The sequence below is a fragment of the Crinia signifera genome, chromosome 5 (assembly GCF_055691185.1).
Source record: "Crinia signifera chromosome 5, ASM5569118v1, whole genome shotgun sequence".
NCBI lineage: Eukaryota > Metazoa > Chordata > Amphibia > Anura > Myobatrachidae > Crinia > Crinia signifera.
Genome location: NC_139221.1, coordinates 84,398,859 through 84,416,291, shown reverse-complemented (window position 1 = coordinate 84,416,291; position 17,433 = coordinate 84,398,859). Strand labels below are relative to the sequence as shown.

Here is a 17,433-nt window from a genome sequence, read left to right as displayed (position 1 = left end):
CCTTATGTAGATATCCCGAAGCCACCAAGTAATCCTGTGCCCACAAGAAACACCGACACTTCTGTGGTCCTTACATGGACAGAGTCCAAGGATGCCAGGGAGCTGGTGGGATATTACATTGAGGCCAGTCTTGTAGGATCTGGACAGTGGGAACCCTGCAACAATAACCCAGTGAAAGGGAAAAGGTAAAATTATACTTTATTATTATTAGCATGCGCTCCCCTGTGCGAGCACGCAGGGGAGCATAGGTGCCGATTTATGTTTTTGCTGGTGGGTGCTCAAGTGGCTTCATATTATGGAGCACAGTTGTCTCCAATATTCAAATTACAGCAACAGAGTTCCAGATACATAAATGCCTCCACAGTGCAGGTACATAAATGCCCCCACAGTGCAGGTACTCCGAGGACAGAATACACTCTTCCCGGCATAGTATTTCCCAGGTGGTGGGTCCGGCAATGTAGGTGCTGCAGCTGCAGCCACAAATTAGCAAGTTAATATGGCAGCCCAGAAGCGGGACTCGGGCCTGTGGGTGCTCATCAATGTCCGTGGGTGCTCAAGCCCTTGAGCACCCACAGAATCGGCGCCTATGCAGGGGAGCGCATGAACCTGAGAAAGGGCCCATATGTAGGGCCATAATGATAGCAATGCGCAGCCCGATAGCGCGGCCCGATAGCATGCTGGATAAATCTCGTTGCCGGGCTCATTGGAGAACACTGGCCCTGACAGATCACTCAGCACACATCTCTCAGACGCTCAGAAAAATCTCCCTGTGTGTAGGCCCCTTTACTTTGGGATACACACTCAAGATTTCGCTTAGTAAATAATCACATCTTTCCTTATTGGCACAGATTTATTTGCCATGGTCTTCCCACTGGGGAACAGTACATCTTCCGGGTCAGAGCTGTGAATGCAGCTGGACTCAGTGACTACTCCTCCGACTCTGAGCAGATAGAAGTCAAAGCCGCCATTGGTAAGTCACTTCGTAGAAACTACATTGTTACATCATTTGTTTCATATTTTTATGGTTTTTATTTTTACTTCAGGTCGTGCTTTTCTTCCTCCCATTCCCATACAGCAATGACTATTTCATCAATGCTGTTGCTTTTCTGTATTACCCACATTTCCTTTCAGATGGCAATTTCCTACTGGGCACTATTAATCCTCCATCACAATCCCATCATTGTTATTTCCGTCTGTGTACACATTTCACTACCCGTGCTGTTCTTAGCTTCCCGCTGTGTCAGAAGCCGCACTCCTCTTCTCGCGTCCATGGAGGGAAATCCAGACTTCATGGTTCAGTATGTTACACCTTAACTGTCATGCACTTGCGAATCTAATTATTATACACATTGACATGTCTATAAGTCACAGCAATATGCCAAGGAACTGATTGCATGCTTCTACCATTGTCTGATATATTGCATGCCACGGGGATGATTCATGTATGGTTATGCAGCCTGTGCATGTTTCTAATTGTATAGTCTTCTTCTGTTCCTAGTCTTTGTAATGTGTCACAATGGGGCAGATGTATTAAGCCGTGCGAAGAGATAAACTGGAGATAAAGTGGAAGGAGTTAACGCACCAGCCAATCAACTCCCAACTGTCATATTTCAAACACAGCTGATTGGCTGGTGCGTTATCTCCTTCCACTTTATCTCCAGTTTATCTCTTCGCCCGGCTTAATACATCTGCCCCATTGTGAGATATACATGTCACCTTAGATAACTACATATTACATTTAATTGAGTAATTGTCTTTTGCAAACCATGATAAATGTTGTAATAAATGATACATGAGTACAATGTGATTAACGCAAAGAAGGGTAGATTTACATCCCTGAAGCCTGAATCTGAGACACATCATGCCACAAACATTAATCACCCCCCCCCCACACACACACACACACACACACACACAAACACACATATATTACCAATCTGGTAACCTTCAGATATCCTTGTTCCTTATACCCCTTTCAGACCGCACTTATTACCGGGTAAAATGTCATTTTTTTACCGTTTCAAAACGGTAATATGTCGGTGTGAAAGGTCCGTTTTTGAATTTACCGGTAATTCAAAACCGTTAAAAAGCAGGGTCCTACCCGTTTCAGTGTCCCTGTGTAAGATATGCGGTTTGAAAGGGGTTAAGGCTGTCTGAACCATTTTTTAAAACGTTTTAAATTATCGGGTTAATGCCGTTTTTTTGCAGTGTGAAAGCAGTATAAGACTATATAACAGCACAGTGCCCCTTTATATATTTATCTCCATTGACCCCCACATATACAACACAATGCCACCAGTGTCCTGTTATATTCATATTACACAGTCACAACTTTTCTATTGATTAGATCAATGCACAATTTGATTTTCATTGATATATAATTTGTGACTATATTATTTAGTCATTAAATCAATTTGCAGTTACGTCTAACAACTGCCCTTCCCTTATAATGCCAATCACTGTGCACCAGAGAAAGGGTAGGTATATGGCGGCAATGCCAGATTAAGGTTTATGGGGGCATCAGGGAAACTAAATTGTGGGGCTCCTATCAATAAAATTATCAATAGGATATACTGGGGACAGTGTTACAAAGTGTAATCTATAAATACTCCCAGCACACATTGTAATGCCCCCAGTTCACATTATGCAACACAGGAAGCACAGCTCGCATATATATATGTGCCACACTGCAGCCACATTGGTGAGGTAGTTATGCAGGAGAGGGGCCCCAGTGTCTGGGGGATTGCCCTAGGTGCCCTGTTGTTAACCTGGCTCTGCATTGTGGTGTTAATGTACTTTAGGGATTAGGTGGGCACCTGATGGCTGCCTCTAAATACTTGGCAACCCTGGGAATAAAATGACTATTAAATCCAGCCTTGAGATCTTGCATACAGTAATTGTCGGTATTCCGTCAGCAAATGGGTGCAGTAGGTCACAGAGATGTTTGCTTTTACCAACTGGTAAAACACTTGGGTCATATTAATGCCAAATATAGTTTAAGAACTTATAAGTGTACAGCAGTTGACACTTAAATACATGTAATGCAGAAGCTATTGTGGGCTGTCTGAGCAATGGTCAAACCGCGGGCTTTCGCATGACGCACTAAAATGTGCCTGATCACACACTGGAGCACAAGTCATTTCATATTTAAAATTAAAGATAGAAAAAAATCCTGTCCAACTTCATTCAAATATACTGTATTTATAGTCCCTCAATTTTTGGCTGGTTTTAAAATGATAATTACACCCCAATGCAGCACAAATACAGAAATAAGACACCAGATACATGCGGCCGGTCTGAAATTGCATTCCTCCCAACTTTTTAATATTGCAAGCCGAGACCCCCGGGAAGGGGGCGTGGCCTTTCACAAAGGGGATGTGGTTTCACGGCTATGCTGTGATCGTGAAGCCATGCCCCATTTTTGTCACTGTTGGCATAGCCCAGAAAAACGGGACTGTCCAGCCGCAAAAGTCGGTACAGTTGGGAGATATGCAATTATTCATATTTGTGTCGCTGATGTATTACTATGTATTATGTATTGTGCAATAATGCAAGTTAGGCACACTCTGCATCAGACCAATACTCTCTAACAATCACAAATAAACAGGTTTATAGTGTAACATATATTGCTGTACATATATGTGTGTAAATGTAGTGTGTGCTGTGTGGTTACCTGTCGTTACCCCGCTGTAGACACTGAGCAACAGAGTGGTGTTGTACAGGTATCACCCTCTATTGCTCACTGTCTGTATAATGGACAGGTGAATGCACAGTAGGATTAACAATGTCTTTGTTATCTTCTGGATGCTGCAGGGGGAGGATTGCCACATGGTGCGTTCCCTGAACTGAATGCCATTGCTGATGGGCTAACAGACTTCCCTGCATGCCGGGAGGTCAAGCATGAGTCCACACAGCATTCCCCCGCCACAGAACATCATTCCCCCGCCACAGAGGCACTGCCTGATAGCAGTGCTAATACCAAAAATGTCTCACCCAGTAAAGGTGGTAAACCTGGACCTGCAGGAGTAAGTAAAATAAGTGCAAGCAATGAGTCCATGGCTACCACCCACTTGCCACAGGAAGGAGGAACAGAGCAGCAAAGTAAGTGACAGCTGACTCCACAAACCAGCACCATCCATTCATTATGTGTACAGGCAACAGCTGCGTTATGTTCTCGTCTTCATACAATTGTTGGCATCAATCACCATAGTTATCATAATAGCAAACCCCCTGTGTATGGGCTGAAGACCGTGTATTAGAGCCGCCATTCCCATCAATTTCCACCTTGGTACTCCTTGGCACGCCATAAGCATTATTTGTACCAACAAAATCTGGGGTCAATTCAGGCACGCTCATAGTGGGCATGACGTCAGCGCCCGCCCTGAATTTGGCAAATAGGGTCACTGGAGAAGTCAGTCTAGATCAGGGGTCTTCAAACTATTTTGCTCTGGGACCCCATCAAACAATAAAAATAATGACAGGACCCCAGCAAGTTACTGCAGAAGGTCATCACATCACATGTGTAGTCAGCAGATGGCACATACATGGCAGCATTGTGGAGGCACAAAGTGATGGGAGGAGTCTGAAATAACAGACAATTCAACAGATTTTTCAGACTCCTTGAATCAGTGACTGAGATTACAAAAGTCATCAGCCTGATGGTCTGCAACATGGAGTCGTGACCCCATGCTGAGAAGGTCAGGACCCACTTTGGGGTCAGGACCCACAGTTTGAGAACCGCTGGTCTAGATTGAATTTTCTTAGCGAAGGCAGGAGAAATCATTCAATGGTGAGCGATGGCGATCAGAATATTTCTCCTCCTTGTTAGCGTACACATCCGCTCGCATGCTAATGAGGGAATTCGGCCGGCAAGGGGGGGGGGGGAGTGCCGGAGCGATATTTACCTGTTCACCAGGCTGCGAAAATACACAGCCTAGCAAGCAGGTCTGAATCAGGCCCCATGTTTGTAATATAATTGCTACTGGATAAATTATTTAGGTGCTGAACATATATCTATATACATACACTATATATATATATATATATCTATATATACAAGGTAACCCCAACCACGCTCAACGGGTTTGAAGCTGCACCTCTGAGGGATCCCCTATTAGGCGGGATCCAAAGAATTTAGAGTGCGCTAACAATAATTGTACAAGATTAGTAAATTGATAATTATTTTAATAAAAATTGCCCTATGGGCATAATGATGTAAATACAAAATAAAACCTTTAATACATTATACATATATAGGATGAATGTCATCATGATGACGTTCAGGGGCAATGGAAGCAGCATTCTTCTCAAAGAAAAAAATCTCTCTTATGAGCTGCGATCTTGTGACCAGCAATCCAATGTTATTTCAACCCCTTAATCTGAGTTCATCACATTGGATTGCTGGTCACAAGATCGCAGCTCAAAAGAGAAATTTTTTCTTTGAGAAGATATATGAACAATTCTGTCTTGTAAAGTGCTGCTTCCATTGCCCCTGAAGAAGTCATCTTGATGACGAAACGCGTTGGGATGGCCACATACTTTGGAAGTTCAAACAACTAAAAAAAGACATTCATCCTATATATGTATAATGTATTAAAGGTTTTATTTTGTATTTACATCATTATGTCCATAGGGCAATTTTAATTAAAATAATTATCATTTGAACTAATCTTGTACAATCATTGTTAGCACACTCTGAATCTCTTTCTGCGTTTATATAATATATATATATATATCTTTATATATATACAGTATAAAAGCAAATGTGCTATAAAATAAACTTAGATATGATACAATGAAAGAATACATCTCACATATTACTATTTATGAAAAATTTAAAATTGACAATAAAACTATTGACCACATGCCTTATACTTCTTACATGGATACAGGTATAGATATTTTCATTCTGTTATCAGGCTCCTACTGTCATGTGTGGGCTTTCCCTATGCATCTAATTATCTCCTGGAGACCCCAAGATCACAGATACATGACAGCGGGCACCCCTCGGGGTACCAGCGTAGAACCATTGTGCTAGAGGAATAATGATGGAAAGGAAAATGTGTAACAGTAACATTGATAAATTAAGTTAATATATCTAAACCTGGGTACACACTATGCGATTTTATGGTCAATTTATCTTTACGATGTGAATCGTATAGTGTGTCCGCACTATATGCAGGCTCCTCCGGGTCGTGAACACCATCCTCTTTCGTCCATAAGTGCAGCTCAATATGAGGATATCATTAATGCCCGTATACTCCTGGACGGGGCCACTGGCCATAGGTGGATTTAGAAGTCTGTCCGCCCCTAGGCACAACATTATTAGCCACCTAACCCCCCCTGTCTTTGTGCCCCCCTCCTTGTGGCATGGAATATAATCTGCCTCTCCTTCCCTTTATTTTTGAGTATAACATACTTCCCCCCTCCCCGTAGTATAGAATATAATGAGCCTCCCCCTCCTTTAGTGAGAATTGGAACCCCACACTGCCTTTAGATCCCTTGCATTGACCTGATCCAGCTGCGCTTCTCCCTCATGTGCCTAGTGGAAAATCCGGCACTGCCACTGACAATATCTGTTGCAAGATTGCAAAGTGTATACACTATATATGATTGTGAGAGTTCCCGGGAAAAAGGTGAAGACCTTGTATTGTTTACACATCATATAGTCATAGCTGCCTACCCTCCTGCATTTTGCAGTAGACTCCCTGAAATAGGAGCAATCTCCCTCTCTCCCTGAAGAGTCTAGAAATCTCCCTGATTTCTCCTAGCCCACTTTATGCAGCTGTTATGTTTTTGGACAAAAAAGGAAATCAGTGACATATACAATCAGATGGTAATTGCACTTGGACTTTAATGCATAGGCATCACAATTATTAGCATGTATGTTGTGCTGAGACAGAAGAAACTAAATATCACATATAATAATTGCAAACAAATAATCCAATATTGCAGGCAGCAATATTATTATCAATAATTGCTACATTTCCCAAAGTATATAGGGCTTTATTCTAGTTCATTTTTACACTGGAATATAGATCTCACTTTGAAGTAAAACCCCACCCAAATCTAACTATATCTGCACAAGTAACATCTGCCCCACCTGCAGTGCACATGGTTTTGTCCATCTAAGAAGGATTTTGTCAGAAAGAGTGAACTACAATAAGGCCCCTAGTTACTAATGTTATCTAAAAATATCTCACAACAAGCATTTAAGCACATATACGCCCATATATGGAGATAGCCACACCCTTTGGGTGGAGCATGACACACACCCTGTGCAAAATTCTACTGCCAACTATACTCTCCCTGAAACTAGTTTTCAAAAGTAGGCAAGTATGCGTATAGTGTGTACCCAGCTTACAGTACAGATTGTGTTCTTCAGTTCTACTGAGCACATTGCTAATCACTAGTCTCGCCTCTCTCAGATGTGTTTATTGCTTTTGAAACAGTGAAATAGTCCATAAGTTTGTATAGTAAAGGCTTAGAGCCTCAGACAGCTAAACAGATATTACATAGCACACCAGTAGGTGGCTGGATCGCATAAGCTATATTGTATGCGCTCCTTTTGCATACAATGTATCATATGAGATGCCAGCAAGGGCTAATGTCTGTGACAAATATTCATGGCAGCCTGTCTGGTCTGCGATTGCGTTTTGAAGTGCACAGGCACGCACCTCACATCACAATTGCCAAAAAGGTACCTGCAATATAACACTTTTCATACGATTCATTGCAGCAATGTGTCGGAATTGCATAAAAAGTATCCATATCGCACTTGGCAAATCTTGGTCTGACGTTCTCCCCATTTTGTCCTACTTTCACTTGAAGACTTTTTAACCTTATTATAAAAGAGGGTGTAACTATAAACTAGTGTGTATAGATATAGGACAACCGTGAATGCTCAGGAGATTATGGCAAACACATATGAATGTCACATGAACTTACATGTTATCTTAATAAAACTTGCATTGTTGCATGTGAAACATGTGGTAGATGTATGAGATCTAATATCTGGAAACTTGATGACTTCCAGGATAAGCATGTCTTCTTCTAGAATTTGATGTACAATAATACAATTATTCCACTAAAAGAATGTGGCATATACTAGGTCACCTCAGTGTCCATGGCACTCCTCCTCTTTATTGGTCACCTCAGTGTCCATGGCTCCTCCTCCTCCTTTACTGTACTACACCACTCCATCTCGAATGACTGCTATGATTCTTGTACTGTCCTGCCCCACCCGCTATATTGACTGCTCAACTTGTACTGTTCTGCCCCACCTGCTATATTGACTGCTCCACTTCTTGTTCTGTCCTGCCCCATCCCCTCTCTGTTGACTGCTCTTCTTCTTGTTCCATCCTGCCCCATGCCTTCTCTATCCCCTTGCTCTGCCTGCTTTTCTGTACCTCTCTTCCACATCACTCTATTCTGTCTCGCTTGCAATTGGAGCCATTGGGGCATGCACCTTATGCACCCTCTCCCCCACTATGAATGCCGTTGGAGATGGGATAGATCTTAACAGATTATTAAATATATTATATTTTTTAATAATCCATGTCTATCCCTGAAGGAGCCTTTAGCATTGCGATACACTTTAGTGCATACAGGTAGGGCCATCTTAATGTATTGGCCCAATGGGCAGCTGCCCAGGGCTCCATAATTCTATAGTCCTCTGAGCAGGGGTAAATCAGAAAGGCACCATTCTATACTTGCCTCCCAGCCTGCAGCCAATGAATGGCCATCAGCATGCTGATAAGTGGTTGGCTGGAGCTATCCACCAATCAGAGTACTGACAGCCAATCAAAGTATGAAAACAAGAAGAGAGACACAATGCGGGACAAAGGGAGTGAATGGATGGGTAGAAGACCCAGTGCCTTGCTTTGCCCAGGGCCTTCAATGCTGTTAAATTGGCCCTGCTTACAGTGCGTATCAATGAGGACTGGCCGCTACGACTTTATGATATATATCATATAATAATCCAGCAGGAGCAATTATTTTATTTGATACCTACTGGCTCAAAAAGTATTTATAATAGGTTTCTGGATAAGAGATCCCATACATGTATATTATTAGATCACTTTGTGTTAACTAATATTTCACTTTGCATTTCTGCCTGTCAATGTCAAGAGTTTAAAGCATTTATGTCCATGTTAAATGTTTTAAAAGAAAAACAATTTTTGTGAAAAGTTGTTTTGAACGTCTGCATGCATTGATACACTTGATATAGTAATGTTAACCACAAAACATTGTTGATCCTGTAATGAACTAATGATACAATAAAATCAAGCACTGAAGAACATCATTTCTGGTAGCATAGTATTCTGTTCATATATCAAAGTAATAGACATAGGGGGTATTCAATCTGTGCAGCGGGAAATATCGGAAATCGCCTATCCAAGTCAGATCTGTTTTGTCGGAAATGGACATGGATTGTCGAATTCATGTCCGTTTTCTGCCAATTCGTGGCCATTGTCACAGATTTCAGGACGACATTTGACTGTTGGTACATTGAATACCAACAGTTGACTTGGTGTAGGAAGCCGGTGAAAACCGGAATTCCAACTGCCGGGACGTTCCGACAGTCAGAATCCCTGATTGAATACCCCCCCATAAAACATACAGACTTTGTAATGTGTAATGAAAAACAAGATGCTTTGAGACATTTATCATCATCAAAGTACAAATACAGTACAAGTACAATAGTGAGCAAAAGTGAGTTACATGAGTCTGCTCATCCCATTCCCCATGCTTGCATAACACACGGGTAACTTTACAAAGAAATACTGCGTTGTTTACTATGTTCTTAATCTTTATACTACACCATAAAATTAGCTTGCGATAAAAGTATCACAGAAAATATAGACACACATGTACGTATGGACACACACACCCACACCCACACACACACACACACACACACACACACACACACACACACACAAAATATATGTGTATGATCGATGCTAACATATTATGGGCACTTGGTAAAATGTTTAGTATAGGTGTCGGTTCTCTAGAGAACCACTGGCAAACTATTGACATTCAACTAACCATAACAGTAACTCTCACATTATTTATAGCACTGACCACATAGTTTGACCTTCTGATATATGACAACTCACATATTGGTACACTTTATATAACAAGACACAACAAATAAATCAGTTATGTGTCATTAATGTGTATTACTAAATGTTTCATATATATATATATATATATATATAAAATATATATATATATATATATATCCTACACACACATTATACCTACCAACTGTTCCGATATTTGCGGACAGTCATGTTTTTTGGGGACTGTTCCACTGTCTCACCCATGGACAACAGTGTCCTGTGGTGGTGGTGGGGGGGGGGTGTGAATAGATGCTGTGCTCACAGAGACAGAGGAACTGGAGGTAGGCCATCGATGATTTGAAATCATCGATGGTTTATGGCCGATGTCGAATACTTTTGCCATAGATGTGGGAAGACCAGGTAGTTTCCCTACATTGATGGCAAAGCACAACCGATGCTTCCTTTTTTTTTTTTTTCAAGGTGCCGAGACACGGAGCATAGCTCCGCACCCCCACCCCCCCCCCCCCCCCGGGAAGTCCTGTCCCCGAGTTCTGATTGGCCCACAGGCCATTCATTCAAATATAATGGATGACCATCGATAGCTAAAACAATCGATGGTTGTCCATCAAATAGTTTGCCACTATCAATGGCAATCATCGATGGCAATCATCGATGGCATCTGCTCCGATGGCCATCCCTAACTGGAGGCAATGCAGCTTACTGAGCGTTGAGCATGCCAACATATTGGTGGAAAAAAATGAGGTGTGACTTGCGGGAGCTTCATTCTCACAAAGCCGTACCTTCTTTTGGCGAGGTCACGTCTTTACCAGCACTGGCGTGGCTTTGATCAAAAGGTTGACAAAGAGGTTTTCATTAAATGAAATGTAGGATCAAGCTGTTTTCCTGACTAGCTGAACTTATTTGCCCCCTTATCCAATCAAGTGATTGTGGGTCCCCAATACTTACAATACTTTTGTTACTGTAGTAGCAGTGTCATGGGCCCCATGATGTATGTAAGGGTATATACAGGTAAGTAGGGAAGTCATTGCTTGGTTACAGAAATCAGTATTTTCCTGAAGGAACCTTCCTTTTTGCATGCTCCTGTTTATAAACATTTGGTAAGTAAAGAAAAAAAGTATTTGTGTAACTACCTACAGACACTGACGGTTATTCATTAACCTGTTATAAAAATAATAAATCACAAGTGACTGCTAACGTTTCCTTTCTCTGTTATCATAATGATTACCTATTGCTGCTCGCTGGCACAAAAATGAACGTACTGTACATTATAATTTATAAAGAGAGTAGATAGATCTTGTCCATGATTAGGAAAAGCGGAGATCAGACGCGCCATTCTCTAAAGCCCCACACTCGCTGTGCGATAAAGGCAGATGATATGCACAATAACGATATCGCTAACAATTTTATTGTGCATATTGTTCAAGGTGTACAAACGATAATGATGCACGCTCGCGCTGGTCGTTATGTTCCCCCTTTCTCATCCGTAGTTCCTGCCAAATTCTTACCATGTTATTTATGACTAGGTGCATATCGTTTAGTATATATAAACGATAATACATTTTTCATAAAACAAGATGGTCAGTGGTAAAGCAAACACTTTATTGTGTGTATGCTCTATATTATTCATTCTGTAGCTCTGGGGAGTGCAAGGCAAATCATTAACAATATAATTGTCTGCCTTTATCACATAGGGCCAGTTGCACTAAGCCAGCCAATCAGCTCCTACCTGTCATGTCGCAGACTGTGTTTGAAAAATGTCAGGCAGGAGCTGATTGGTTGGTTGTTTATCACTCTCCATTTGAGCACTTTTGAAGCTTAGTGCATCTGGCCCATAGTGCGTACGCAGCTTAAGACAGTTTTGAAGGCAGTATAATGATGTTATCATTTACAATCCAGTAATGATGTTATAATTCAATATTAGAGTATATAATAAATGAATACTACTAGATGCTATAGCAATTATACTATAACCACATCATTCCACTATACAAAATGATCATGTCAAAACATGACAGATTAATGAATAACCCCAAATGCATTCTTGTCTCAGGTAAGTACAGTAAGTGTTCCCATAACACTGAGCTCCAGGTGCAATGGTTAATATTATTTATATAACTATATCACAGATTACATGTTATGACTGTCACAGTATTTACTTTATAAATAGTGGGGGGTATTAAACCTTGGAGAGATAAATGAGAGAGAGATAAAGTACCAACCAATTTCATTTTAGAGGATGTGTTTGAAAAATTACAGAACACGGTTGATACTTTGGGCCAGATTCTCTAAGCTTCAAAAGTGGTAAAATGGAGAGTGATAAACAACCAACCAATCAGCTCCTGCCTGACTTTTTTCAAACACAGCCTGTGACATGACAGGTAGGAGCTGATTGGCTGGCTGTTTATCACTCTCCATTTTATCATTTTTGAAGCTTACTGCATCTGGCCCTATATATCTCTCTACTTTATCTTTCTCCAAGGTTAGAAACATGCCCCCACAGTATCAGTTCCATACTAGACAAGTTACTTCTGTAAATAACATAATAAATCACTGAGTAAATCAATAAATGTATAATTATATTGTCAGTTGTACCTAAATGTTCACATGTTTAGATCATTTTAGTGCATCACTATGATACATTTGACTTCTTTACATGGGAAGGCATTCATTCACTTTTATTAGTTGTTTCCAAAGGCTACAATTGAAATATGTTGAAAGAAAACAGATTTATTTTCCCAATCTTTCTTTTGGGGCCTACACATGGGATGACTTGTGCTGACTGCTCAGCACACAGTTACAGTATGTGTCAGCCATGTGCGCTGAGAAATTTGCCAAAACAAGTGGTCTGCGGTGAGAACACTGGCCCTGACTGACCCTGACTAAATTTATCCTGCATGCAGGATCTTAATCGCCCGAAGATAGCAACGCGCAGGGCCACACATCGCTATTGCTATGGCCTCTACACACGGAGAAATGTAGTCAGATTGCTTAGCAAATGGCCAGAAATAGCCATGTGTGTAAGCCTCATTAAGGCCTATACATACGTAGCAATTTTGGGCTATTTTCTAAGCAATCTGTCTAGATCGCTTAGAAAGTAAGCACGGATCACTTTGTGTGTACACCCTATAGCGATGGCGATGCGCGGTCCCACGCGTTGCCAATACCTGACTAGATTTTGACTGCATGTAGTCAAAATCTAGTCAGATCGCCCGTGTTCTCAGCTGAGAACACTGGTCAGCACAGATCACTCAGCACACATCCCCGGTGCATTGCATGCTGAGCTATCTGTGCTTAAGTCGCTCAGCAAGGGGCTCATGTCACCCCGTGTGTACTCTACTTTAATCTTTCCAGGACAGGTCACATTTTAAGTGTAACCCTGTTGAAGAACATGTGAGACAAATATGGACTTATTCAATTAAATCTGTGTAGGAAGAAAATATTTGCATATTGTTGTCGGTTGAACATGTTATCTGTGTGATCATCAAAGGTCATTGCACCTGTCCGTTCACACTGGTCTCTAGCAAAATGCTCTCACTGTAAAAAAAAATGTAATTCCCTCACTGTTTTCCACATTGCTTTGTTTGTAAAGGATAATTCCCTTACACCGCTTTATTTCACACTAACGTGACCCCCAGATTGTTACCTAATCTAAGTGATGTTTATTGAATTTTTATCCTCTAACAAATTAACCAAACCTACTTGTCTAATATTCATATAAAAAACAGCAACTCCCTCCGCTCCTTATGACATCACTGTTCTCGAGAGTGTATGTGACTCCATGGTGATTGGTTGGAAGCAGCCCAAAGTCACCGGCGGCGTGGACATTCAAGGCTACTACATCAACTACCGAGAGGTTGTGGATGGGGTTCCAGGACAATGGCAGGAAGCCAATATTAAATCCATTAGCGACAGAGCATACAGGGTAAGATGCTTCTTGTCATTGCATGTAATGTGTCCTATCACTTCAATGTGCATTGCCGCGCAATGTTATAATCAGAGTTCATGTGGATAATGTGGCTTATTTCTATGTATTTTAGGTGGTGACAATATTTGTAGATCTATTTATTTATTTATTAACAGTTTCTTATATAGCGCTCACATATTCCTCAGAGCCTATCCCTAACCCTGCCTCCCACAGCTTATCCCTAACACTCCCTGCAGCTTAACTCTAGCCCTCCCCACTATTGCCTAACCCTAACTCCCGTCTGCCTAAACCTAACCCACCCATCGCGCAGCCAAACCTTAACCTATGCTCTATGTGCCTACCCCTAACCTACCCTTCCCGCAGCCTATCTCTAACACTTCCTCTGCACAGCCTATGCCTAAACCTGTCCCTGCAAACTAACACGACCCTCCCCGCTAGTGTCTAACCCTAACTCCCATCCTCCTAAACCTAACTCTTCCTCTACGTGCCTAATCCTCTCTACCCGTAGCCTAACCCTAAATCCCCCCTAGTGCCTACAACAAGAAGAAAATAAAACCTACCCATGAAGATCAATAACAAACCTTGCCAAGAATCGGAGGGCATCCATACTCTCTAATGGGCCTGTACCTCTGGGATAATCCTTCTGGTAGCGAAGTAGGTCCTCTTTAGCCTCTAATGCTTCCTCGCCAGTGGATACCAGTTCTCACTGCTTCCTTTTTGGCCTTATCATCCAAGGCACAAACTAGCTCTCTCCACAATGACCTACACATTTCATTGGAATTGTAGTTCTAAGCCTATTAGGCCTGCAAAAGCCTATGCACGCAAGAAATGTTTTGATCGCCACATAGACACATGGCACACATCATTCAAAACTGCCTATGAGCACATCAACACCTTATGTGCTGGACTGTCTGGTCAAAGTAAAGCCCTTTGTAACTCTAGGCACGCCAGCAGAGATAATATATTACATAGCAGTAGCTCATCTTACATACAGATCTTTCATATATTTATATTCCCCCCATTGGGAAGCAGTTGAAAGGACAGTGTCTAGGTAAACAGTCAATAGGTTGACATTGAAAAAATGATGACACAAGTAAAATGTCGACATGCCAATTGTCGACGCATGAAAATGTCGACATGAGTTTTTCACTATTTTTTTTCAATGTTTTGGGCTTTGTCATACTTTACATCCACATAGACTACAGTTGGGGATGTTAACGTGGGCAGAGCAAAGCGCCAGCGGAGCAAGGCAATGTGCCTGAAGCATGGCGAGTGTGCCATGCTAAGGTACGCTCTACACTATTTGGGGGTCCATGTCAACAGGTGCTGACATTGACACTAAAAAATGTAAAGAAAACTCATGTAGACCTTTTCATGTGTTAACATTTTCCATGTCGACCTTTTGTCGGGGTCGGCCTAGTGCATGTTCACCTTTTTCTGCGTCAACCTGTTGCACGTTGACCTTTTGTTGTTGACCTATTGACTGTCGACATTTTAGACCTCCATTCATGTGCTCCACATCTCTCATGATGTCTCTCACACCTTACTTCTCAGTCCAAAGGATCTTTCCTTGAAACTTTTTCTGCAGGGGGCACCTATGGTATAGTTAGGCGGTTAGGTCTATTTCCTAGTGGGGAAAGATGTGACATGTAACACGGCAGAACGGGGGGGGGAGCTGAAGAAGGGAGCTCAAATGGATCCTCGCCTGCTCACTTTGCTTGCCACACTTCTGTCACGGTGGCTCACTCCGCTTCACTAACCAACTGGTTAATAAAGGCAACAGGTGGTGGAGTGAATAGAGACACTGCAAGGCCAATGCACCCCCTGAGCATGAGCCACTGGCCTTGCTCCTCCCCCAGTGCGTGAAAGGTCCTTTAGCCCACTAGGATTTAGCAACTACCATAGTTACACAAGTGTTTGTTATATACACTCTGCTCTACGATTCTGTGACATTGCGTATTTATGCAATGCCCTATAAATGGATGGGGAATATTTTACAAGAAATTGTGAATAAAAATCTTCTTGAGAAAGGATGATTAAAATATGATTAAAAAAATTATCAATGCACTGTATTTATACATATACTGTATGATTGCATAGTGATATTAATGCTCCAGTAAATAAAACTCAGTTAGCTTGAAATGTAATAAATACAATTTCAGTTGTAAAATCAACACTTTGATATTTTCCACCCACATTGCAGATGTGCTTCAAGAATAAAACTGTTACTCTATGGCCCTTATTCTGGTTGGTGCGGAAATTCCTGCTTGCGTACGGGCCACCGATGTTTATCTTCTGCGCATGTGCAGAGGTCACTCTGCGCATGTGCAGGCGATTTCGCCGCAAGGATTCTCTATACGCCGCACAGGGGGCGTAGAGGGGCGTGAGGGTCTACTTATCCTCATTACCCTATGCATACGCCCAGCGTTTCATGGGCGTTCCCATGCAAACGCGGGGCGTATGCATGGTAATGAGGCCGTGACGCGTGGGTACGGGGCGGGCATCTGACATCGCCGGATGTCAGCTGCCCGCCCCCATACAAGATTTCACACGGACAAGTGTCCGTGTGGTCTTGTGTTGCGGGACCTGGTGGAGCGTGCGGCCCTGCATTCGATGTTCGGCGACCATCGAATGCAGGGGCTGCTCCCACCATGGAGGAGGCGTATCCCCGTCCAATTTCATGCGGATCGCCACATATCCGCGTACGGACGGCCGTTGCGATCCGTATGGAAGGCGGGGATTCGCCTGGTGCGTTGGAGCCGCATATGCGGCTCCGGCCGCACCAACCAGAATAAGGGCCTATATCGTTTAGTGTTATAAAGAGTTTATATTTAGCCTATTAGCTGCTTAGTAAGTACGCCAGCAACGCTCACACTGTAACACATAAGAAAGATTGTATCTGAGCCATCAAGATAAAGACTCAAACACTGCATATATGTTTTTCTCTTATTCTGTTACTTAATATTTAACATACTCCAGGCATTAAGGTGCCCACACACTTATCCGAATTGGGCCAATTTTGGCTGATTCCGACGGATCGGGCCGAGAAATCGGCCCAAATTGGATGTGTTTGACATCCCCTCTGACTCGATGCGCGGTCCGGTGCGCATCGGATCGTAATGGGGAGGTCGGACGGGCTGCACATTAAATTTATCGGATCGTACTAATCAGTGGCACACCCTGATGTGTTGGGTCCAATCCTAGGTGTGTGCCAGCAGTGAAGTGCAGCTGGCACACACCTAAGTGCATCGGTGGGGTCTGTACAGCGGGGGCAGGCAGTGGGATCCAGGCAGCGGGGTCGGAGTAGCAGCTGGGAGATAGTAGCGGCATTTCCCGGGCGGCAGGGTGGAAAGTGGCTGAAAGCTGATTGGCTGAGAGAAATCTCTCAGCCAATTAGATGGTAGGCCGCTAATTGGC

General features: G+C 42.5%; 1 protein-coding gene across 1 annotated transcript in view; it reads left to right on the top strand.

The window, feature by feature from the left end:
- MYOM1 (myomesin 1) overlaps nucleotides 1-17,433 on the top strand; it is a 126,350-nt gene that overhangs the window by 43,417 nt on the left and 65,500 nt on the right. The window contains exons 15-18 of the mRNA XM_083145139.1: nucleotides 11-185; nucleotides 849-970; nucleotides 3,814-4,101; nucleotides 13,817-14,013. Coding sequence (XP_083001265.1) covers nucleotides 11-185; nucleotides 849-970; nucleotides 3,814-4,101; nucleotides 13,817-14,013 — 782 coding nt within the window. The remainder of the gene's footprint in view (nucleotides 1-10; nucleotides 186-848; nucleotides 971-3,813; nucleotides 4,102-13,816; nucleotides 14,014-17,433) is intronic.